Source organism: Anolis sagrei, chromosome Y, assembly GCF_037176765.1.
Source record: "Anolis sagrei isolate rAnoSag1 chromosome Y, rAnoSag1.mat, whole genome shotgun sequence".
NCBI classification, from domain to species: domain Eukaryota; kingdom Metazoa; phylum Chordata; class Lepidosauria; order Squamata; family Dactyloidae; genus Anolis; species Anolis sagrei.
The window spans coordinates 54,085,437-54,108,975 of NC_090035.1; the positions used below are offsets into that span (position 1 = coordinate 54,085,437).

The 23,539-nt window shown below is 44.3% G+C and overlaps 1 protein-coding gene across 2 annotated transcripts in view; it reads left to right on the forward strand.

The window, feature by feature from the left end:
• LOC137095073 (AT-rich interactive domain-containing protein 1A-like) overlaps nt 1-23,539 on the forward strand; it is a 238,101-nt gene that overhangs the window by 196,516 nt on the left and 18,046 nt on the right. For both annotated transcript variants that reach the window (XM_067461282.1, XM_067461283.1), the window contains exons 13-17: nt 17,144-17,276; nt 17,398-17,570; nt 17,751-17,892; nt 18,350-18,475; nt 18,583-18,679. In XM_067461282.1, the coding sequence (XP_067317383.1) occupies nt 17,144-17,276; nt 17,398-17,570; nt 17,751-17,892; nt 18,350-18,475; nt 18,583-18,679 (671 nt within the window). The remainder of the gene's footprint in view (nt 1-17,143; nt 17,277-17,397; nt 17,571-17,750; nt 17,893-18,349; nt 18,476-18,582; nt 18,680-23,539) is intronic.

The window sequence follows — 23,539 nt, forward strand, 5'->3', positions numbered from 1 at the left end:
TATAAACAAACAGGGAGGAACACATTCCAAGGGATTGCAGGAGATGACACTCAGGGTTTGGAACTGGTGTATAGACAGAGACATTCACCTTTTAGCAGTCCATCTGCCATGAGAACAAAAGTTACTAGCAGACTTTTTGAGCAGGAATCCTCTCACTCACCACAAGTGGACCCTGCACAGGCAGGTCGCAACTCTCCTCTTTCAGGCTTGGGGCACACCAGAGATAGATCTTTTTTGCGTCTGTGCGAAACAGTCAATGTCAGCTGTTTTGCGCCAGAGACTACCAGAATTCAACACCCAATTGCCTGGGCGACGCATTTCTGATGCACTGGGGAAGACAGAAGATCTATGCATTTCCCCCGTTTCCACTCATTCTTTGAGTGGTGTCAAAATTACTCCAGGATCATGCACAGGGCATCCTGATCACTCCATGGTGGCCAAGGCAACCGTGGTTTTCCCTGGTCCTTCAGATGTCCAGGGGAATTTTCAAACCACTTCTGCGAAGGGAGGACCTACTATCAGAGCAGGACAGTCGGGTTCTATACCCAGATGTCCACAAATTGAGGTTGACGGCATTGCGCATATTTCCTGCCCAGTAGGTTGGCTTTCACCCCTTTCTAAACCCGTGAGAGTAATTATAGAAGCAGCCCAGAGACAATCAACAAAAGGATCTTATATTTACAAATGGTCAAGGTTTACAAAATTTGCTTTAGAAAAAGATGTGGATCCCTTACAAGCCCCAATCTCTCTAATTCTAGATATTTTGGCACACCTGGTGGACTTGGGTTTATCCTGGTCCTCTTTGAAGTGCTACCTGGCAGCCCTATCTTGGTTTAGAAGGAAGGCGGGTTTGCCATCAGTTTTAGTGACCCATTAGTGTCACTTTTTATGACGGGATTGAAAAATCTAAGACCACCAGTAGCGCCAATCGTCTCACCTTGGAGCCTGGAATTAGTACTCTCAGTTTTGACTAAATCTCCCTTTGAGCCATTGGCGACAGTAGACATGGCCTACTTGTCTTGGAAGATGGCATTTTTGGTTGCGATTACTTCAGCCCGTAGAGCTGGGGAATTATGTGCCCTGAGATGTGATGAACCATATATGAGGATTCATAAGGATAAGGTAGTCCTGAGGACTGAAATATCTTTCCTTCCCAAGGCAGCATGCAAATTCCATACATCACAAGAGATAGTGTTACCAGCATTTTTCCAGGACCCAATATCTTCTTTAGAGAAGAAGCTGCACATTGGATGTGCGTAGGGCACTCATTTATTATGTCAACAGAACTAAGTTGTATAGGAAAACCTCTCAACTATTTCTGAAGTACAGGAAGGACTCTATCTTCACAGAGTCTCTCTTCATGGAATGTCTCAACAATCAGACTTGCTTACCGTTTGTGTGGAAAGGACTTACCTTTACAGGTTAAAGCACACTCCACGAGGGCTGTGGCAATTATGAAAGGAGTCCCACTTGATGCGGTCTGTAGAGCATCTACTTGGTCCAAACCGACGACTTTCGTGAAGCATTACAAGCTGGATGTGACGTCAAAAAAGGACGCAGCCTTTGGCAGGGTGGTGCTGTTTGCAGCTGTGGCATGACGCCCTCTGTCCAAGGTTAGCAGCTCGCTAGTCTACCATATGTGCAAATCACAGTGACCACGAGAGGAAAATATAGGTTGCTTACCTGTAAACATAGTTTCCCGAGTGGTCACCTGTGAATTTGCACAACCTGCCCATCCTCCCCTTTACATTTAGTTGTCATGCCTCAGGCTTCTGGCTGCATTTTTAGCGGCGGAAGAACTGAGTGCAGCCCCTTCTAAGGGCTATTTATAGAGGGGAGATAGGTGAGCGGGGCTGCTCTAACTGTCAAACTAGTCTCGAGATCTTTCCATTGCTGCCTTCGCGAGCGCAGGATTATACCATATGTGCAAATTCACAGGTGACCACTCGGGAAACTATGTTTACAGGTAAGCAACCTATATTTGTATAGGGTCTCTTATGAGGTATCTTTTAATTTCCCTCAGAAAGTCTTATCTTCCTCTCGTGTTTTTAATATTATTTCTAATGGAGAGTGGTCGGAATTTAACATCGGCAATATCCTGGATTTTGATACATTTGATAGTAGTGTTTTAGTTCCCCAGATCATATTAATGCGAGACCAGGTTTTATGCCTGTGGGTGAAAAACATAAAGTCTTTTTCGTTTTCATGTTGGTGTCTCCATATGTCGTATAATCCTAAATCTTCCTTTACGTTTATAAAATTTCTAGGTAATGTTCCTGATCGATTTGGGTTTGCCTTGTCTTATTTGCTGATTTATCTCTTGCTGGGTCTAACACACTATTGAAATCTCCCATAATTATCAATTCTTCATATTCTTGTTCTTCTATATATATTTTTTAATTTATTAATGAAGCTGTCTTTTGTTGCATTTGGCGTGTATATGGTGCATATCATATAGATTTGCCTTCTATCTCTATTTTTGTTCCTAATATTCTCCCTTCCTGATCTCTGAATATTAGTTTTGATGATATTTTTTCATTTATATACATTACTATACCATTTGGGGGGGGGGGGGTCCAGCTGTGTAGAACATTTTCCCCAGTGCTATTTGCTCTAGATGGACAATGTGCTTGTGTGTAATATGTGTTTCCTGTAGCGAAATCACATCATAACTCCTTTTTTTAAGTTGGTGCCATATTTTCTTTCTTTTATGGGGGGAGTTGAGACCATTTACATTGTTACTGTATATTTTAAATTTCCAACCCATAATTGTCCTTATTTTTTTCATCTAAGTCCGTGTTTTTCTTTGTTTCATACATTTGGGGGGTAAAGTCATTGGGTGATTTTTCCCTGGCTCTTTTTCTTCTATTATCATATTCCTCATTTTCGCGGATTCCCGATGGTCCTGGTGTTTCGTCTTCAACATCTGGGGGTTTTTTTTGTAATGTGTTGGTGTTTCTCTTCTCCCTTTTTGCCTTCTTCCTTGTATCCTTCTTTTTTGATAATTTTTTCCCAAAATGCTCTGGCTTTTGGTTCTGATGTGAGCCAGTATTTAATTTCTCTCCATGTCACCATTATGCCCTCCCTTTTTCCCATTTAAATTTTACATGTCTTTTTTTAAATTCATCAGTCAAAAAATAGTATTTCCGTTTTCTCTCTAGTACTATTTTATTTCCTTTATGATATGTTGGTTCTTTTGTATTTTCTGTCAGGATCTCATCCCTCATTTATTTATTTTTTTGAGCGGAAACTATAATGTCCCTTGCGGTCTTGAATTTTTTTGAGTATCGTGTTTGAATTCTAAACACCCTGTCCAAATTTTTTTCGATTTCTGTTTTAGGTTTTTTTGTGATGTTTGTTATCATTTCCATGATAACCTCTTTGATGTTTTTTCTTCTTCTTCTCTTATATTTCAAAATCTCAATTGATGCTCTTTTTCCTTTACTTCAAGGAGTTCCTGTTGCGATTGAATTGCAGTTATTTTCCCCTCTAGATTCTCGATTTTCTTTTTCATAATTCCTTATTCTGTTTTCATGATCTTATTTTTTTTCATGTTTTAGTTTCTCTATATCATCTCCCATAGTTTTTATCTCCTCTTTAATCAGTGATTTCAGTTCTTCTTTCATTTCCTTTTTTATTCCATTCATTTCTTCTCTTAATATTTCGTTTTGATCTGCTTGGGTGTCTTGTACTTTTTTGATCTCCGACTGGAGCTTCAAAATTTCTTTCAATATGTCCTTTATTCCTACCTTTTCTCTAAAGGAGTTCTTTTTGTTCGCTCCTGCTCCTTTTTTCTCCATATTTTTCAATGTTTGTCCAGTTTAGTTCTATTGCTCTCAATTTGTTGTATTGTTTAAGCTTTATTGAAATTGTGTCAGTTTAATTCCTATTGTGGTACAACCTGTTCTTATGGAATATTGTTGTTATTTTGCTTGTTGTTTTTGCAACTACTTTGGGTCTTCTCTACTTTTCAATTTTAGCTCTTATTTTGATTTTCCAGTGCTTTCCTGCTGTTTTCCTATTTGGTTTCCCCCTTTATTTGTTTTCTTTTATTCCTTTTTTCCTTTATTTTATTTTATTTCTTCCTTTTATAGTCTCTTCCCTTGCTGTCCTATTGCCATATTTCTAATCTAGTCCTTCTCCATTCTTCTCTTTTCATTTCCTCAATAATGGGCTAAATTTCCCTCTCCATCCCCCCTTTCCCCCCTCCCCTTGTTGAAGTCCCACGTTCCTTGGGTCTCACATCAGTTCCGCTTGTGTACTTGCTGCCAGTCTCGCGACCCTTCCAAGCATGGTTCCTGGTTTAGCTCACACCTTTTCCTTCTTTTTGCTTCTTTTCGCTGTTTGTCTACCCACCGCTCGCGACTCGAACAGTGGTGGGAGCTGCCTGGGTCTTCCTTCTCTCTTCTCTGTTCCTGTCCGCCTTGTCTCCCGCCTTGTCTCCCTCCTCCGTTTTGGTTTTGGTAAGAGTTGGGATGGAAGAGTTGGGGGGCGCAAGTAGGGGGAATATTTTGTGTGAGATTATTGTCAATAACGGCAATCCAACAATTAAGTGTTACCTTTCTGTGGCTTCTTCTTCTGAATACATTGTTTAAACTGTCATTAAGCTTTGTGTTGCCATAGGGATGTTCGCAAGTTTGAGGGTTTGGGCGGTTCCGGAGTTTGGTGGATAGTATGTTTGGGGTGGTCTTGATTTGGTCTTGATTGGTCATTGAGTGAGGGTCGCAGTGGTTTCAGTGAGTAAAGATACTACAAGCCCCATCATCCGTGGTCCATCCCCCTTAGAACTGCATCAGGATGTAGAGTGGGCCATGAGTACTCTGTGTGCTAAGTTTGGGCCCGGTCTGTGATTTGTAGGGGCTACAGTGTTCTGTGGGAAGTGAATCAGGTGAAGGGACTGCAAATCCCATTATTAGTGGGCCATCCTGCCCTGAACTGCACCAGGTTTTAAAGTGGGACATTGGACTTCAACTCCAATCATTCCTGACAGCTTCAGGCCCCTTTCCTTTTCCCTTTGCTGCCTTGGAATGTTCAGGGTGGCCAATCAGAGACCATATGCAAATCATACCACAGTGGCAGCCAATTGGAATCTTGGAACTTTCAGGCTGGCCTATCAGACACCATATGCAAATAGCACCACAGTGGCAGCCAATCAGAAAGCTGACACATATCCCTCCGGTCGCACCACCATACTTCCACCGCATACAAACTTTGACTTTTATTATATACTAGCTTGGGGACCCGGCGCTGCCCGGGTTGTTCGAGAAAGTGGGTAATGGTGGTTCTGTATGCCAAGTTTGGTCATTATTGGTCATTGGATGATGGTTGCATTGTTTTCAGGAAGTGAGTGAAGGTACTTCACTCATCATCCATGTTCCACCCTCCTCCAAACAGCAGCAGGATATAGAGTGGGTCATGGGGGCTCTGTGTGCCAAGTTTGGTCTGTATTGGTAATTTTCTGACAGAACCCCTGGCCTTTTCCTTTCCTCTCTTTGTCATCTCAGAATCTTGGAATTGAGGCTGGCCAATCAGAGACCATATGCAAATTTCCTTCTCTCATGTCTCCGTTTCTGTCATGAACCCTTTTCTCCACCAGGGGCTCCTCTTGAAGCTGGCCAATCAGAGACCACATGCAAATAGCACCACAGTGGCAACCAATCAGAAAGCTGGCACATAAACTTCCACCACACTTCCTCCACATACAAACACTCTCTTTAATTAGGGGGACTCAAAGCGGTTTACACATAGATAATGGCAAAAATTCGATGCCTTATAATTACAATTGTAAAACCACACATAAATCATATTAAAAACATATTAAGTACATATTAAGTACATTACCAAATATCAAAACAGTTATTAAAACTATAAAACGATCTCATAAATCTCCACCTCTACGTTATATTGAGGGAGGCACAGAAAGTATTCTATTTAATCTTTAACCCTACAATTCCTAAAAACCCCTATTGCAAATTTTGTGGTTGATTGTATTTATTGTTTATGTATTTATTTATTTCATGAAACCATTCTGAGAAGGTTTATTTTACAAATGGATTTTTACTTAGAGTATTTGGTGGTGACATTATCATCTCAGTACCCTTCTACACTGCCATATAAAATCCAGATTATCTGCTTTGAACTGGATTATATGGCAGTGTAGACTCATATAATCCCATTCAAAGCAGATAATGTGGATTGACTTCTTTGATAATCTGGATTATATGGAGGTGTAGAACAGGTCTCAGTTTTGATGTGTCAATTTACTTCAGTACAAATGGCAAGAATACTAATTGGCTACAATAGTCTATGAAAGCTTATGCTACAATGTAGTCTATAAGGTGAAACAACTCACCTGGTAGTTTTTTGCTGTGAGAAGATAAAGCTAAGGATGAGTTGTTTCACCTTATAGACTAAATTGTAAATATGCTTTTAGTACTGTGAGAAATTACCCACTACTGTGGATATTATTGTCCCTTTAGAACAGTGTTTCTCAACCTGAAGGGATGGCAAGGGAGTGTCAGAGGGGCCGCCAAAGACAATAAGGAAACACAGTTTTTTCTGTTTGTCATGGGGGTTCTGTGTGGGAAGTTTGGCCCAATATGTCATTGTGTCAAGTGTCTCAGTTCCACGCTGTGTGGCTCTGGAGGAACCTCCCATGAAGGATCACGCAGAGAATCACGAGTGGAGTAGACATCAACACGTTTATTGTTCGGAATACAAGAGCTTCAACTACAGGCCTCCTATATAGTACTACCTAGCATACCATAAATCATACACTCAGGTATCCTGGTGCCTTTACCATTTCAAAGCCTTTCCATCTCAAGGCCCATTTCCTCCCTTACCTTTGGCACCTAGTCCCATTACCATATCAAAGCCCTCCCATATCAAAGCCCAGTTCTCCCCTCACCCTTGGCAGCTCAGTTTTATGGCTGCCCCGTTTGTCCTGCATTTCCTTTTGGCCCAATGTCCCATGGCCATGTGGTTTGTGTCAGTTGTATGGCATGATCTAGAGATCATGACATCACGCCCCCTCCCAAAGCAGTTCCCCCCCTATTGTTAGAGGGTTTCTGTGGGTATTGTGTGTGAAATCTTTTGATGAGGTCAGGTGCGTGTATGTCAGCTTTCTTTACCCACTCAGATTCACTGGGAGGAAAGTGTTTCCACCGGACGAAATATTGTAGAGTGTTTTTCCAGATCCTGGAATCTAGGATTTCCGCCACTTCGTAGTGTTGGTTGTTCCCTATCATGATGGGTGGGGGAGGAGGATTGACTGGGTGCCATTGGCTGCTCTCTGGAGCTGGCTTGAGCAAGCTGAAGTGAAATACTGGGTGAATCATTCTGTAGCTCTTTGGGAGCTCTAGTTCAGCAGTCACTTCATTGACCAACCTCTTCACCCCAAAGGGTCCAATGAACCTAACTGCCAATTTCTTGCTCGGCTGTCTAGTTTTTAAGTATTTGGTGGAGAGGTACACCTGTTGGCCTGGCTTGAGGTCCCACCCTGGCTTCCTGTGTTTGTCTGCTTGTTTTTTGTAAGCTGTCTTGGCCTCATCGAGTGCCTGAGTGATGACTGGCCATGCCTCTTTGATGCGTGCCATCCACTCTGTAAAGGGGATGGGGTCAGACTGGATGATCTCTGGGGTTGGCAAGGTGCGGAGATTTTGACCGTAAACTATCTCAAAAGGGGAGTGCCCTGTGTTGGAATGCAGAGCGTTGTTATAAGCTACTTCTGCATAAGGCAACATTTTGGACCAATTATCCTGCTGGTAGTTTGTGTAGCATCTCAAGTATTGCTCCAGCACTTGGTTGATCCTCTCTGTTTGCCCATCAGTCTGGGGGTGGTACGCTGTGCTAAGGGCTTGCTTGGCCCCTAACTGGCGGAGGAACGCTTTCCAAAACCTGGAGACAAATACTGGGCCTCGATCTGTTATGACCTTGGAAGGGGCCCCATGGTGCTTGTAGCAATTTTCAATGTACATCTGTGCCAGTTGCTCTGCGTTGGGCATACCTCTGCATGGAATAAAATGAGCTTGTTTAGAGAACAGGTCTACTACTACCCAAATCGTGGTTTTCCCATTGCTAGGAGGGAGATCTACAATGAAATCCATGCTGATATGTTCCCAGGGAGCTCTGGGGGTCTCCAATGGGCGCAGGAGACCTGATGGTTTGCCCCCACCACCCTTTGCTGTGGCGCAGACTGGGCATTGGTGGACATATGCTTTCACATCCTTTCGCATGAATGGCCACCAATGCTTCCTCCTCAGCACATGCAGAGTTTTTACAAATCCAAAGTGTCCTGCTGTTTTGTGATCATGGTGATCCTGAAGGGCCTGCTTTCTTTGGTCCTCCGGGACATAAATTTTGTTGCCTTTCAGCCACACCCCATCCTGGTAACTCAATTCGTGATGGTGTTCCCTGAGCCACTGATCCCTAATCTCCCCGTCTGTGGGAGGCATAGCCTCCAGGTCCAGCCTCTCTTTGCCTGCCTGGCTTCTGGTGAGCACCCCCATGCCTAGTTGAGTGCGTGTAAAGATTGTCCCTATAGTGTCTTGTTTGCTTGCATTGTGCTGTGGCAGTCTAGATAAGCTGTCTGCTAAGAAATTCTCTTTCCCTGGAAGGTACTTCAGCTCAAAGTCGAATCTGGAGAAGAATTTGGCCCACCTCAATTGCTTTGGGGTCATTTTGCGTGGCGTTTGGAGTGCCTCCAGGTTCCTGTGGTCAGTGTACACTACAAATTTGTGAGGGGTCCCTTCCAAAAAGTGCCGCCAGGCTTCTAAAGCAAATTTGACGGCTGCTGCCTCCTTTTCCCAGATTGGCCAGTGTGTTTCCGTTGCATTGAATTTCCTTGAGAGATAACTACATGGGCGCAAGACGCCTTTGTCATCTTTCTGTAGTAATACTGCCCCCGTGGCCGCATCACTGGCGTCCACTTGTATAACAAAGGGGTGTTGTGTGTCTGGGTGTTTCAGTATGGGCTCTGAGCTCATGAGGCATTTTAGCATTTCAAAAGCCTCTTGGGCTTCCTTGCTCCAAGGCAATTTGGTGCCTGGCTTGGGTTTACCTTCTGTTTGTTTTCCCCCTCCCTTTCTCTTTGTTTTGAGCATGTCAGTGAGGGGTAAGGCTATTTGGGCAAAGTTGGGAATGAATTGCCTGTAGAAGTTTGCAAATCCCAGGAAGCTTTGTAGCTGTCTCCTGGTTCTGGGGGGTTCCCACCCCACTATTGCCTCTACTTTGCAGGGATCCATCTCAATGCCCTGTGCTGATATCCTGTACCCTAGGTAATCCAGTTTGTCCTGGTGGAAGGCACACTTTGGCAGTTTGACATATAGTTGGTTGGCAAGCAATTTTTTGAGGACTTCCCTGACCAGCTGCACATGCGAGTGCATGTCCTGTGTGTGTATGAGGATGTCATCGAGGTAACAGAGCACACCGTTGCCAAGGTGTTCCCTTAGCACTTCATTGATGAGATTTTGGAACACTGCTGATCCATTTTTTAAACCAAAACTCATTACTTCAAATTCATATTTCCCTAGTACTGTGTTTATCGCTGTTTTGTACTGATCCCCCTCTCTAATCCTCACCCTGTGGAAGGCTTCTTTCAAGTCCAATTTGGTGAAGATCTTGCCTGTGCTAAGTTGTGCTAGCATGTCCTTAATCAAGGGGAGGGGGTAGGCCTGGGTGGCACTAACGGCATTCAAATTTTTGTAATCAGTGACCAGCCGTAGTGAATGGTCCTTCTTTTCCCTGAAGAAGACTGGTGCGCCTAAGGGTGACATGGAGGGTCGAATGAAGCCCCTGGCCAAGTTCTTGTCTATGAATTCTTTCAGTGTGGCCCTCTCTTTGGGGGTCATGGGATACGTTCTCTGTTTAGGCATTGGGGCATTGGGCAGGATTTCTATGGCACAGTCTGTGTCTCGGTGAGGAGGCAGTTTGTCACTCTCCTTCTCATCAAAGACCTCTGCTAAGTCTGCATATTCTGGGGGGATTTGCGGGCTTTCTGGCTCTACCCTCTGTTCTGATGCCTGTGGGCTGCTGCCCCCCTCTTCCCCCAGTGCTTGAGGAGTCTGTGCTGCAAGCCCTCCCAGGCCTCCCCCCCCCCTGCTTGGGCGTGAGGGATTCCTGAGGCTGCAGTGATGTCTTCTGTTGCCTGTGTGCCCCCTCCCTCTCCCCCCGCTGGTGAAAGAGTGAGTGTGTAGCATCCCCTGGCAGCACTTCCCTGCTCTCTTGCCTTCAAATTTACCATAGGCTGGCCTTTGTCTCGCCCATGAGCCTCACATGCAGGATCTGTGAAACATATTTTCCCCTCCCTCCATTTCACCATGGGGTTGTGAAGTTTCAGCCAATCTAGCCCCAGAACTAATGAAAATCTGGCCGTGGGAGCAATGATAAAAGAGATGGACTCCTGATGTTCTCCCACCCCCAGCAAAACACATTTGGTTTTATATTTGCAAAGTCCCCCCTTCATCTCGCTCCCATCCATCTGCACAAAGGTTATTGGGGAGCGGAGTTTTACCTTGTCCAGTCCCATTCTAGTAGCTGTCTCAGGCTTTATTATGGATTTTGTGCACCCTGAGTCCAAGATAGCATTTATTGTCAAGTCTCTTCCAGTCCCCTCCTTGCACAACCGCACTCTCAGCCAGAAAGGAGAGTCGGTGCCACTCACCACTGTTTTGAAGCGCCGCTTCCTTGCTGGCTGGCTTGGAGAAGAGTCATTGTCAGTCTCTGCTGCTTTGGCGCGCCGCTTTCCCACTGCCTGGAAGTCGACGCGCATTACTCCAGGCAATCTTCGTTTCCCGAAAGCTCTCCGCTGTCTGATGAGTCGTTCTGGTGGGCTGCAAGGGTGGTCCCAGGCTGTTTCTGTTGCTTCGCTGCCAGTGCTGTGGCCTGGTTCTTTCTCCCCTGGTTCAGGTTCCCCTTCTGCTGGTTTTCTCCAGGTTTGTGCCTGGCAGGTTTCCTTCCGCTTCCTGGGCAGGAGCCGGCCAAATGCCCCTCACCACCACATCGTAGGCAAAGGCCCAGCTTCCACCTGCGTTCCTTTTCCCCCGGATCGAGCCTGTCTCTGCTCCTGGGAGGGGTGCTGTCCTTCTTCCCTACACTTCTGCCGAGCCAGGGTTGCTTTTGGCGGGCTCTTTTTATTTCTTCCTTCACCATCTCTGCTTTGCCGGCCGCATCCACCCATCCCATCAGGGTGTCTGGGCTGCCCCTGGCTAGCACCCACTCCAACAGGTCTGGTCTCAAGCCATCCTTGAACACTTGGATCCTGAAGGCCTCATTCCATTCAGGAAGCTGGGAGGCCAATCTCCTGAATTCCAAGGCAAAGTCCTGAATGGAGCGGGAGCCTTGCTTCAGGCTCATTAGCTTTGCCCTGGCTCTGTCTTTGCGGAGGGGGTCCTCAAAGCGCGACCTCAGGGCCAACATGAAGGCATCCAAGTTGTTCAGCTCCGGGGCGTTGATGTCATATAATGCCAGGAGCCATTCAGACGCTGCCCCTTCCAACTGGTCAGCCACATGTTGGACCTTGTCCGTCTCATCTGCAAAGGAGCCTGCCCACTTAGCCATGAAGGCAGCCACTCTCGTCAAAAAGAAGGGCAACTTCTCTGGGTCCCCATCAAAGGCAGCACGGAGCTTCATCTCCCCTCTGTGCTGTGGCTGAGCCCGACCCCCCTCTCCCTCACTCCTCTGCTGATGGGGGGAAGGGGCTGCTGCCGAGGGGCCGGGGGAGGTTACCTGCAGAAGGGAAGGAGCGGCTGCTGGAATGCTGGGGCTTGCATCCTGACCCCTCAGGCCGCTGTCTTGTCTCAAAAGCAAGGAATTGAGCAGTTCCTTTACTTGTGCTAATTCTTGCCTCATCTCCTGCATTCCTGGGCTCTCCGTCGAATGAGGAAGGCCATACTCCCAGCCAGTCCTTGGCCAGGCCCTGTGAAGGATCTCCGGCTGACTCGGAGTCACTCGCCAGCGGCTGGTCATGGTTGGAGCAGCTGCTGCTTGTGGAAGGGTGGGGGACCCTGCTAGCTCCCCTCCATCGGAGCTTGCTTCTTCCCCCGAGACGTCTGCCAGTTGGTTGCCAGCAGTGTCAAGCCCTCTCTCTTCTCCCTCCATGTTTTTGGTAGGTAGAAGCTAGAGAGAGTGAGGGATTCCGAACAAATTGTCAAGTGTCTCAGTTCCACGCTGTGTGGCTCTGGAGGAACCTCCCATGAAGGATCACGCAGAGAATCACGAGTGGAGTAGACATCAACACGTTTATTGTTCGGAATACAAGAGCTTCAACTACAGGCCTCCTATATAGTACTACCTAGCATACCATAAATCATACACTCAGGTATCCTGGTGCCTTTACCATTTCAAAGCCTTTCCATCTCAAGGCCCATTTCCTCCCTTACCTTTGGCACCTAGTCCCATTACCATATCAAAGCCCTCCCATATCAAAGCCCAGTTCTCCCCTCACCCTTGGCAGCTCAGTTTTATGGCAGCCCCGTTTGTCCTGCATTTCCTTTTGGCCCAATGTCCCATGGCCATGTGGTTTGTGTCAGTTGTATGGCATGATCTAGAGATCATGACACATTGGTGGGGTTCAGAATGTTCTTTGATTGTAGGTGAACTATAAATCCCAGGAGCTACAACTCCCAAATGTCAGGGTTTATTGTCCCCAAACTCCACCAGTGTTCACATTTGGGCATATTAAATATTTGTGTCAAGTTTGGTCCAGATCCATTATTGTTTGAGTCCACAGTGCTCTCTGGATGTAGGTGAACTACAACTCCAAAATTCAAGATCAGTGCCCAGCAAACCCTTCCAGTATTTTCTGTTGGTCATGGGAGTTCTGTGTGTCAAGTTTGACTCAATTCCATCATTGGTGGAGTTCAGAATGCTCTTTGATTGTAAGTTTATAAATCCCAGCAATAACAACTCCCAAATAACAAATAAATCCTGCTAACCCAACTAGTAGAGTAGAGTCCCGCTTATCCAGCTTTCACTCATCCAACATGATGTTTTGGTGCTTAATTTGTTAAATCATAACGGAATTTGATGTGTAATAGGCTTTTCCTTAATCCCTCCTTTTTATCCAAGATTTTCGCTTATCCAATGTTCTGTCGGCCCGTTTATGTTGGATAAGTGCGACTCTACTGTATTCAAATTTGGGCATGTTGGGTATTTGTGCCAAATTTGGCCCAGTGAATGAAAATACATTCTGCATATCAGATATTTACATTATAATTCATGACAGTAGCAAAATTACAGTTATGAAGTAGCAATGAAAATAATTTTATGGTTGGGGTCACCACAACATGAGGAGCTGTATTAAGAAGCAGTGGCATTAGGAAGGCTGAGAACAACTGCCTTAGAAGAAGGACATCTTTGAACATCCCTTCTTGATTTAGGTGGAGGGTGCTTTCCATGTGAAAGAATCATAGAATCATAGAGTTGGAAGACACCTTGTGGGCCATCCAGTCCAACCCCCTGTCAAGAAGCAGGAAAATTGCATTCAAAGCAACCCTAACAGATGGCTATCCAGCCTCTGTTTAAAAACTTCCAAAGAAGGAGCCACTACCACACTCCACGGCAGATGGGGTTAGAATTTAGCACAGAAAAATAAGTCATTAAAATTCAGCCGATCTGCCATTTTGTGGATACGGAGATCCGAAAGGGGAGATTGCGTATCTGCGGTTTGAAGCGACGTGGATCCGGCGTCCCCGGAACACCAGGGAGGCATTCCGGGCAGGTCGCAGTCTCCCGTGGCCTGGAAAAGGTTGAATTCATACATTTGGATAGTTCAGGCAAGAAATGACACAAACTATCAAGCTAGAGAGTAAAAATGTTGCAATTTCAAGTACTTTTATTAGGGGAATTGTTACAAAGTTAGGGCTTCGGGGAAAGTGAAAGAAAGGCATGGAGGCTGTGTATAGTCCCTGTTTTGAGTTGTCTGTTGGGGCACCTTTCATCAGTTTGTCCCAATTACGGCTTCCAGGAACTGCGGAACTCCCCGCTGCGGGTCAGACCAACTTGAAAGCGGGGGCCTCCGATGCCCTCGATGACACCATTACCACTCAAGCAGGGAGCTTTGAGATGGTTGAACAGAAGCTCTCCGAAGCTCTAGGTGCCCTTACTGCCTATTACAGAGAAAACCAGCTGATACCTAATCCATCTAAAACACAGACACGTGCTTTTCATCTCAAGAACAGACAAGCTTCCCGAGCTCTGAGAATTACCTGGGAAGGAATCCCACTGGAGCATTGCAGCACACCCAAATACCTGGGAGTCTCTTTGGACCGTGCTCTGACCTACAAGAAGCACTGCCTGAATACCAAGCAAAAAGTGGGTGCTAGAAACAATATCATACGAAAGCTGACTGGCACAACCTGGGGGTCACAACCAGACGCAGTGAAGGCATCTGCCCTTGTGCTATGTTACTCTGCTCCTGAGTATCAAGAAACAGTTTTCTAAGATCTACAGAGACACTTGCCGGAACACTTCAGCAAACAAGAGTCCAAAAGTGGTAAGCTAAAACCCAGAACCTAAATCAGTGGCTGATACGAAATGAGAGATTCCTTCCTGGGCACACAGAAAACTGGGCGACTTGGAAGGCGCTGAACAGACTATGATCTGGCACCACGAGATGCAGAGCCAACCTCAAGAAATGGGGCTACAAAGTGGAATCCACAACATGCGAGTGTGGAGAAGAGCAAACCACTGACCACCTGCTGCAATGCAACCTGAGCCCTGCTACATGCATAATGGAGGACCTTCTTATAGTAACACCAGAGGCACTCCAATTGGCCAGCTACTGGTCAAAGGACATTTAATCAACTACCAAGCTTGCAAACTTTGTGTTTTGTTTGTTTGTTTGTTTAAAAATGCCATACAACTGCTTGGTTTGCTCCTGACATGATAAATAAATAAAATCTTGTTGTAGTTTATGCCCTTTCTGTTGGCAGACTACTGAAGTGACTAGGAATGGCCATATCCCCCTAATCTGGTAGGGTCATCCTTTGTATTGTCTTATAGTCTTTTGTGTTCAATGGTCTTGGGAAAGAAGCCATGGCTCCCCTTGTGTCGGGTTAGCTAGCAAAAATGCCCAATTGATGTATGTGTATGTTTTCTTGCCCTTCGTTTCCTTTGCCTTGAAAACTGTGCCAGATTGGCTTCTCTTACAGTACACATGGTGTCTTCTGCATTAGATACTCCTTCCTGGACTGTAACAGCTGTGTGTGCTTTCTTTCTCCTCCTCCCTCCCGTCAGCACCACCCCTTTCAGCTTTTTCTGGCTCCTGGTTATGAATGAATGGCAACATGTGCCTTGGGAAGTGCAGCCAGTTAGGCTTGAATTCACAGTGTATGAAATTGGCACCCGTCCAGCAGTTTGTAAATTTGTGTTGGGAGGGACTGCGGGTGGTGGGGGCGAACAACAAATGGGAGTGACACGAGGAATATCTGGAAACCTCTTCCTGCTGGTGTCAGTGTATTAGAATGCAGCAGAGACTTTGCTTGTTGGATTCCCAGGGGAACAGAATGGAGCTGAAAGGTTAATGAATGGGGAGAGGGGGCAGGGGAGGGCTTATGAATGAAGCTCCCTGCTGGGCTTGCCTCTGTCCTTCCTCCTTAGGAAATATCCCCAGATTAGGAGCGGGGAGCCCAGAGAGAGGATGCCAGGAAGGTGGGGCATAAACAAGCATGACCTGTATGTGACCTCCAGAGAATTTAATGAATAGCTGAAATGACTCATCAACTTGTAAGGCTCCGACAAGGGATATCAATGCTGGAAATGGTAATTAATGGAAAACATAATTAAGAGCTTGGCTCCTTCTAGCTGCTAGGAGTAGAGTGACCTGAGAGATGCACCACCACAGAAGGTGGAACACCGGAGCTCAGTATTCTGCTCCTTGTTTGCTGTACCCTTCATTTCAGACAATATTTCCAGGGGCATTGTGCCATGGAAAGCAGAAGGGTCACTTGAATTTTGGTTGCCCCATGCCCAGGGGCCAACCAAAATTAGGCTTTACAGGATTTATTTATTTATTTACAACATTTCTGCCTGCCCTTCTCAATTCCCGAGGGGGAACTCAAAGCGGCTAACACTGGCAACAGTTTGATTCCACAAATATCACAATATAACAAGAATATAAAATCTTAAATACACAATAGAATTAAAAACAATAATTATATAATCATATAGCCATTTCCATTATTATAACAATCATATGGTCCATTCAATGTCCAAAGTGGTGTTATGCCTGCTAGCCAAAGGCCTGTTTCTAAAACCATGATTTCAGGAAAGGAGGGAGGACGCCGATCTAATCTCGCTGGGGAGCGTTTCACAAGTGGGGGGTCACCACCAAGAAGTCCCTGTCCCTCGTCCCCACCAGACGCATTAGCGAGACTGGTGGGACCGAGAGCAGGGCCTCCCCGGTGGATCTTAAACTAAGTAGAGGGATATGCGTTAGGACAAGTAAGCTGGCCCGGAGCCATATAGGGCTTTATAGACCAATACCAGAACTTTGAATTATGCTCGGAAATGGACCGGCAGCCAGTGGAGTTGACATAACAGGGTGGTGTGCTCCCTGTATGGTGCTCCAGTGAGCAACCTGTCTGCTGCCTGTTGGACTAGTTGAAATTTCTGAACAGTCTTCAAAGGCAACCCCACATAGAGTGTATTGCAATAGTCTATTCAGGATGCAACCGGAGCATGGACCACCATTGGATGGGTCCAATGGAGGTGACATACATTGTGCTTTTTAAATTGTAGCGTAATAGCAGACATTGAACCGAAATTGAAGTATTGCCTGCTTTCAATCTAGTCTTCCTTGTCTTGCTGGAGTAGAGAAGGTACCAAATTACCTGCTTTTGCAGATACCAAAATGCAGCTTCTTACAGAATACTGCTTTGGGGGAAATGTTGCCTTGAATCAAAGTATTTTTCAATTAACTTTGGGAACTTCTAGTTACGCAGTCAAGTACAGACAAGAAATTGTGTAGAAAAGATATATGTTGGGACTTCAAATGCTGTGTGTGCATCAGCAGAGGGACTGTGCAACAAGATTTCCTACTTACATGGCCACCATGATTTGCAGCTACATTGACAATTCTTTTAAGATGTTCTGTTATAATGATGCCATTTACAATGGAGCTGATGCCTCTGTTTTCTGCTTACAGCCGGTTCGGGCTCCATGCAGGGTCCTCAGACACCTCAGTCCACCAGTAGCTCCATGGCTGAAGGAGGAGACCTGAAGCCCCCTACTCCTGCATCTACACCACACAGTCAGCTGCCTCCTTTGCAAGGCATTAGGTATGGCACAAGCACTTTCTACCAACAAACATTTTAAGTGGTAGTTCTGTTAACAGAAACCTGGACCCTAGGATTGCTTGCAATTGCCCTATTAAAACAGATCCTTCTTTGCTTGAATCAGGAGTAACTCGGTCGGCCTTCAGGACACATTCTCCGATGGCAGTGACCCTACTTTCCAGAAGAGGAACTCCATGACTCCAAACCCAGGATACCAGCCCAGTATGAATACTTCCGATATGATGGGACGCATATCTTACGAACCAAATAAAGATCCCTATGGCACAATGAGAAAAGGTGACATCTTTTGTACTGTGTTAAATATACCAGGGCATCTAATTCTCTGAAAGCAAATTTGAGCATATATACTTAACCTGTATAACACAGCTTCCTTTTTTTTTTTTTTTTTAGATTTCTATTGAGCGGGCTATGAATCTTGAATTCTGATCTCTGTTACTTTTTCCTCCCATGTTTCAGGAAGCGATCCCTTTATGACCTCAGGGCAGGGCCCCAACAGTGGTATGGGTGATCCTTATAACCGTGCTACAGGTCCAGGGATGAGTAACATAGCCATGGGGCAGAGGCAACATTATTCTTATGGCTCTTATGAGAGAGTGAGGTGAGTGTTGACTGAAGGTACCTTGATCCTTCACAGTTTTATCAAGCAATTTTTAGTTTGCAGATGTCTTTATTTTACGTTCGCATACAGAAATAGCTTCCACCCTCAAATTCAAACACCTGGTTTATGCTTGTGATGAGCAAATGTTGTGAAAAGGGCAGAATAGTGGCAGGAGGGCGAACAAAATATTAAAAAAATAGACTACTGACTGTAAATGAGAGGATCATCGTTGGCCTCTCTTTTCTGAATTGCAGAAGTTTGCATGAATGTAAATAAAGATTGTTGGAATATGTCTTGAAAAATTCTAAGAAACGTGTGTCAACACAGTTGTTGAAGGCAGTGTGTCCTGGGTTTAACCAGATGTTCAGCAGCTTACATGTATCATATTACCAGGTTCTAATTTCAACTGGGCAGGCCCAAAGTTATTTCTTATACATGCATTCTTGGCTTCTTTTAGGACTGAAGCAGGAATGGGACCTGATACAAACTTAGGAACTGGAACTCCACAGCCGAACATCATTCCTTCCACTCCTGACTCAGGGATGTATTCTCCTAGCTGCTATCCTCAACAGCCACAGCAGCGGTAGGTTATACTGTGGCTCTGTTGTGTTCACAATACTGTCACTGCAGTCAGTAAATTTTATGGTGTTCTCAGAGAGAAAATTAATAATTTGATCCTTTTTTTGGCAGACACGATTCCTATGGCAATCAATTTCCCACTCAAGGTACATCCTCTGGCAGTCCCTTTCCAAGCCAACAAACCACCCTCTATCAACCACAACAGCAGGTGAGTATCTCTAGTTTTGAAGTTTTAGCACAATGGGGATAACCTATGAGAAATTTTAGAAGGTGGGGTAGTATCTTGTTGTGACAGTGTGGTTATGACTTGGTTTACTGGGCAGCTATATGAGGTAAGTGGCTCCATCCTTTTTACTGGGCTATGGAGGACTGCACTCCACATTTAAAAAACATATGCCCTCATTCATTTGGGAACGCAATAGGTGTGTTTTGCGAGAGAAAGACAGTCTCTAGGCCTGAAAAAGTCCACGGTTGGCCAAAAACAAGGTGAAATGTTGGGTTGTTGTAAGTATTTTTGGGCTATATGGCCATGTTCTAGAGGCATTATCTCCTGACGTTTCGCCTGCATCTACGGTAAGCATCCTCAGAGGTAGTGAGGACCCTTCACCATACAGAGGCAGCCCGTGTTTTGTATAGAACCCTTCTGGAGACACACAAAAATGTTATTGGCAATGCATTTTCTCCAACTCTGGTTTATCTGATGGCGGGCTTTTGCAACTTCATTGGTATGGCAATGGGTGAATCCAGTACCTGTCTCGAGTTGCAGATAACTTTTCTCTTGAATCACTTGACTGTTAAGTCAGTGTAGGCCTTTACATGCTTTGCCTGGTTTGTACTATTGGAGTGACAAATACATTCATACTGAACAAAGACATTTTTTTCTATTGGTTGTGAACTATCCTTCTGGAATATTTTGGAATTCCAACTTCCAAATATCAGATTTGAAATACACTATGTCTAAGAAAGCTTAGATCATAGTCTAGACTTATTTCGATGTATGTAACACTCTTCTCATGAGTATATACAGGATTCCGCTTCAGTGTCTTAATATGTACTTCATTTCCCCAATTATTTGTGGGGAAAGCTGTGACAGTATAAATAATGTTATATTTTACCATTAAATATAGAATATAATTGTGCAGCACTTGAATTTTAGAAGATTGGTCTGTATTCAATAAATAAATAAAGCACTATTTCGTTATTCAAGAACTTTGTCTTAACCATTAATTATGTGTATCAGAGGACACATGAAGGTTGAATGGTTAATAGTAATAAAAATTCATAGAGGATTATTACTTTGCAGCTATTGTTTTTGTATGTTCTGAATTATGCACATAATTCAGCACATACAGGTTGAGTTTTGGATTTTGTTTTATTTTTCTTTGGTATTTGAATAAATATACACAATGAGATATTTTGGAGCTGGGACCCAAGCCTAAAAATGAATTAGTTTATGTTTCATGTATACTTTATGCACATAATCTGGAGGTAATTTTATACAATATGTCTAATAATTCTGTGTATGAAACATGGAAAGCAATGGTATCTCAGCCACCCATGTGGGCAATTTTGGAGTATTTTGGAATGTCCAAGAATAGGATACTCAGTCTGTGCTTGTCCCATATATCTTACCTGGAGCCATGCTGCTTTGGTCAGGTTTCTCAATTACTGAGGAAGGGTTTTGAAAACAAGCATCATACATTAAATTGCAAATCTTGCATGTGGTTTCCAATACTAGGGTTACACATGGAGAGGGTAATAATAATTTTGAACACCTAACATCTTATATATTTAAGGAGGGAATTTTTTGAGCTTAGTGATAGGAATTCAAAGATGTTAGCCAGATCCACACACACACACACACACACACACACACACACACAGAAAATGGAAGGCATAATCATGATAAAACGGGTAAAATATGTAGATCTATGAAAGAATTACAATGAATTATACCAAACAAAAGCTAGCTCCATAGAAGCAATTAGGAAATATGTGGAGGAAAATTGGGAGAGTAGGTTGGAGGAGAAAGACAAAGAATTATTGGAACAACTTATTAAGAAAACAGAAATAATTAAGAATTTAAAAGGTGGGAAAGCTCCAGGTTTGGACGGACTAGGAACAGAATATTATAAAAGCTTTAGAGAAGTATTGATTCAAAAACTAATAGAACTGTATAATGGAATAATGAAAGGAGATAAGATGCCAGAATCATGAAGGAAGTCATTAATAATATTAATACCAAAACCTGATAAAGATTTAACAGACCCAGGGTCATATAGGCCCATATCATTAGTTGATCAGGATGCAAAGATTTTATCTGCTATAATAGCCAATAGAATGAGTAAATGCATGTACAAGTATATTAAAAAAGATCAGTGTGGGTTTGTAAAAGGACGACAAATGTCAAAATTGATAGGGAGAGTATTAAATAAAATGTGTGTGGTTCAAGAGAGGAAGATAAAAGTAGGGATATTATCATTAGATATTTTTTAAAGCTTTTGATTGTGTGGAATGGGGGACATTAAGGGAGATTATGAATAAATTTGGAATGGGAAGTAGAATAAAAGGATTAATAGCACAATATTATTCAAGAAATTAAGCAATAGTAACCAAGAAAGAACAGTAGCCAAGAAAGAACAGTGGATTAAGCTGAGGTCGACATGGGCAGGAGCAGCCAGAAGGTGTGGAGGCTGCTAAGACGGTTGAGCAATGACCCCTCACAAACCAATACCCATGCCAACATAAAGGCAGATCAGATAGCACACCAACTCTTGAAGAATGGGAAACCTAACTTTGCCACCAAAGTAGGAAATAAAACAATAGCCAGACAACAAGAGATTGAGAACAACAACCTTCATGAAACCTTTACATCTACTGAATTGGACATGGCTCTCAATAAATGTAAAAATGGCAAAGCAGCTGGCCTGGATGACCTACGGATGGAACAAATTAAGAACTTTGGTACAAAAGCAAGGTGCTGGCTGCTAGAGCTGATGAACAACTGCACTGCATCCTATCAGATCCCCAAAATCTGGAGGAAAGCAAGAGTCATCACCATCTTGAAGTCAGGCACAGACCGTAATGACCCAAAAAGCTATAGACCAATCTCCCTGTTGTGCCTCTACAACCTCTACAAAGTTCTGGAGAGACTTATTTTGCATAGAATTACGGAAAAAATAGACGCATGTTTGATCCCACAGCAAGCTGGCTTCAGGAAAGGCAAAAGCTGCACATTGCAAGTGCTGAACCTGACTCAGCACATAAAAGATGGCTTTGAAAGGCAGCAGATCACAGGAGCTGTCTTCATAGACCTGTCAGCGGCTTATGATACTGTGAACCATCGCCTCCTCCTGAGAAAAATGTATAATATCACAAAGGACTACCACCTCACCTGCCTCATAGGAAACCTGCTACAAAACAGGAGCTTTTTTGTTGAGTTCCAGGGCCAGAGAAGCAGATGGCGGAAACAGAACTGCCTGCCTTAGGGAAGCGTGCTTGCCCCATCCATGTTCAACATCTACACAAATGACCAGCCACTGCCAGAAGAGACAGAGAGCTTCATCTATGCTGATGATCGTGCCATTACTGCTCAAGCAGGGAGCTTTGAGATGGTTGAACGGAAGCTCTCCAAAGCTCTAGGTGCTCTTACTGCCTACTACAGGGAAAACTAGCTGATACCTAATCCATCTAAAACACAGACATGTGCTTTTCATCTCAAGAACAGAGAAGCATCCCGAGCTCTGAGGATCACCTGAGAAGGAATCCCACTGGAGCATTGCAACACACCCAAATACCTGGGAGTCACTCTGGACTATTCTCTGACCTACAAGAAGCACTGCCTGAACATCAAGCAAAAAGTGGGTGCTAGAAACATTATCATACGAAAGCTTACTGGCACAACCTGGCGATCACAACCAGACACAGTGAAGACATCCGCCCTTGCGCTATGCTACTCTGCTGCTGCATGCCCAGTATGGAACACATCTCACCACACTAAAACAGTGGATGTGGCTCTTCATGAGACATGCCACATTACCACGGGGTGTCTGCGCCCTACACCACTGGAGAAATTACACTGCTTAGCCGTATTGCACCACCTGACATACGCCAGGAAGTAGCAGCCAATAGTGAAAGGACCAAGGCAGAGACATCTCCAGCTCATCCCCTGTTTGGGTATCAGCCAGCACGTCAACGACTTAAATCTAGAAATAGATTTCTAAGATCTACAGAGACACTCGCTGGAACACCTCAGCAAGCGAGAGTCCAAAAGTGGCAGGCTCAAACCCAGAACCTCAATCAGTGGCTGATACCAAATGAGAGACTCCCTCCTGGGCACACAGAGTACTGGGCGACTTGGAAGGTGCTGAACAGACTACGCTCTGCAGAGATGCAGAGCCAATCTTCAGAAATGGGACTACAAAGTGGAATCCATGACATGCGAGTGTGGAGAAGAGCAAACCACTGACCACCTGCTGCAATGCAACCTGAGCCCTGCTACATGCACAATGGAGGACCTTCTTGCGGCAACACCAGAGGCACTCCAAGTGGCCAGATACTGGTCAAAGGACATTTAATCAACTACCAAGCTTGCAAACTCTGTGTCTTTTGTATGTTTTTTTGTTTGGTCTGTCAAAATGTAATTCAACTGTTCGGTTGCCTGACATGATAAATATATATAGCAGTATTATTTTTAATTATTATTAAACTTTATTTGTACCTCGCTAGCATCTCCCGAAGGACTCGATGCGGCTTACAAAGGCCAAGGCCTCAACACAACAACAACAGACAATAACAATACGATGCAAAGCAAATTAAAAACATAAGCAATAACAAAACATTACACTATTACGCAATAAAACCAGGGCCGGGCCAATGATGGGTACAGGTTAAAAAAGTGCTGAGTGTGAGAGGTGGTATGTTGGAATTCTGGGCAAGTGCAATGTGCACAGAGTCTTAAACATTAATAAATTCCTTCTGGGACATAGTGCTGGGTGTTATCCTATTCTGGAAAGGTACATCGGAATAGCCAGGTCTTCAAGTTCTTCCTAAAGACTGCCAACGTGGG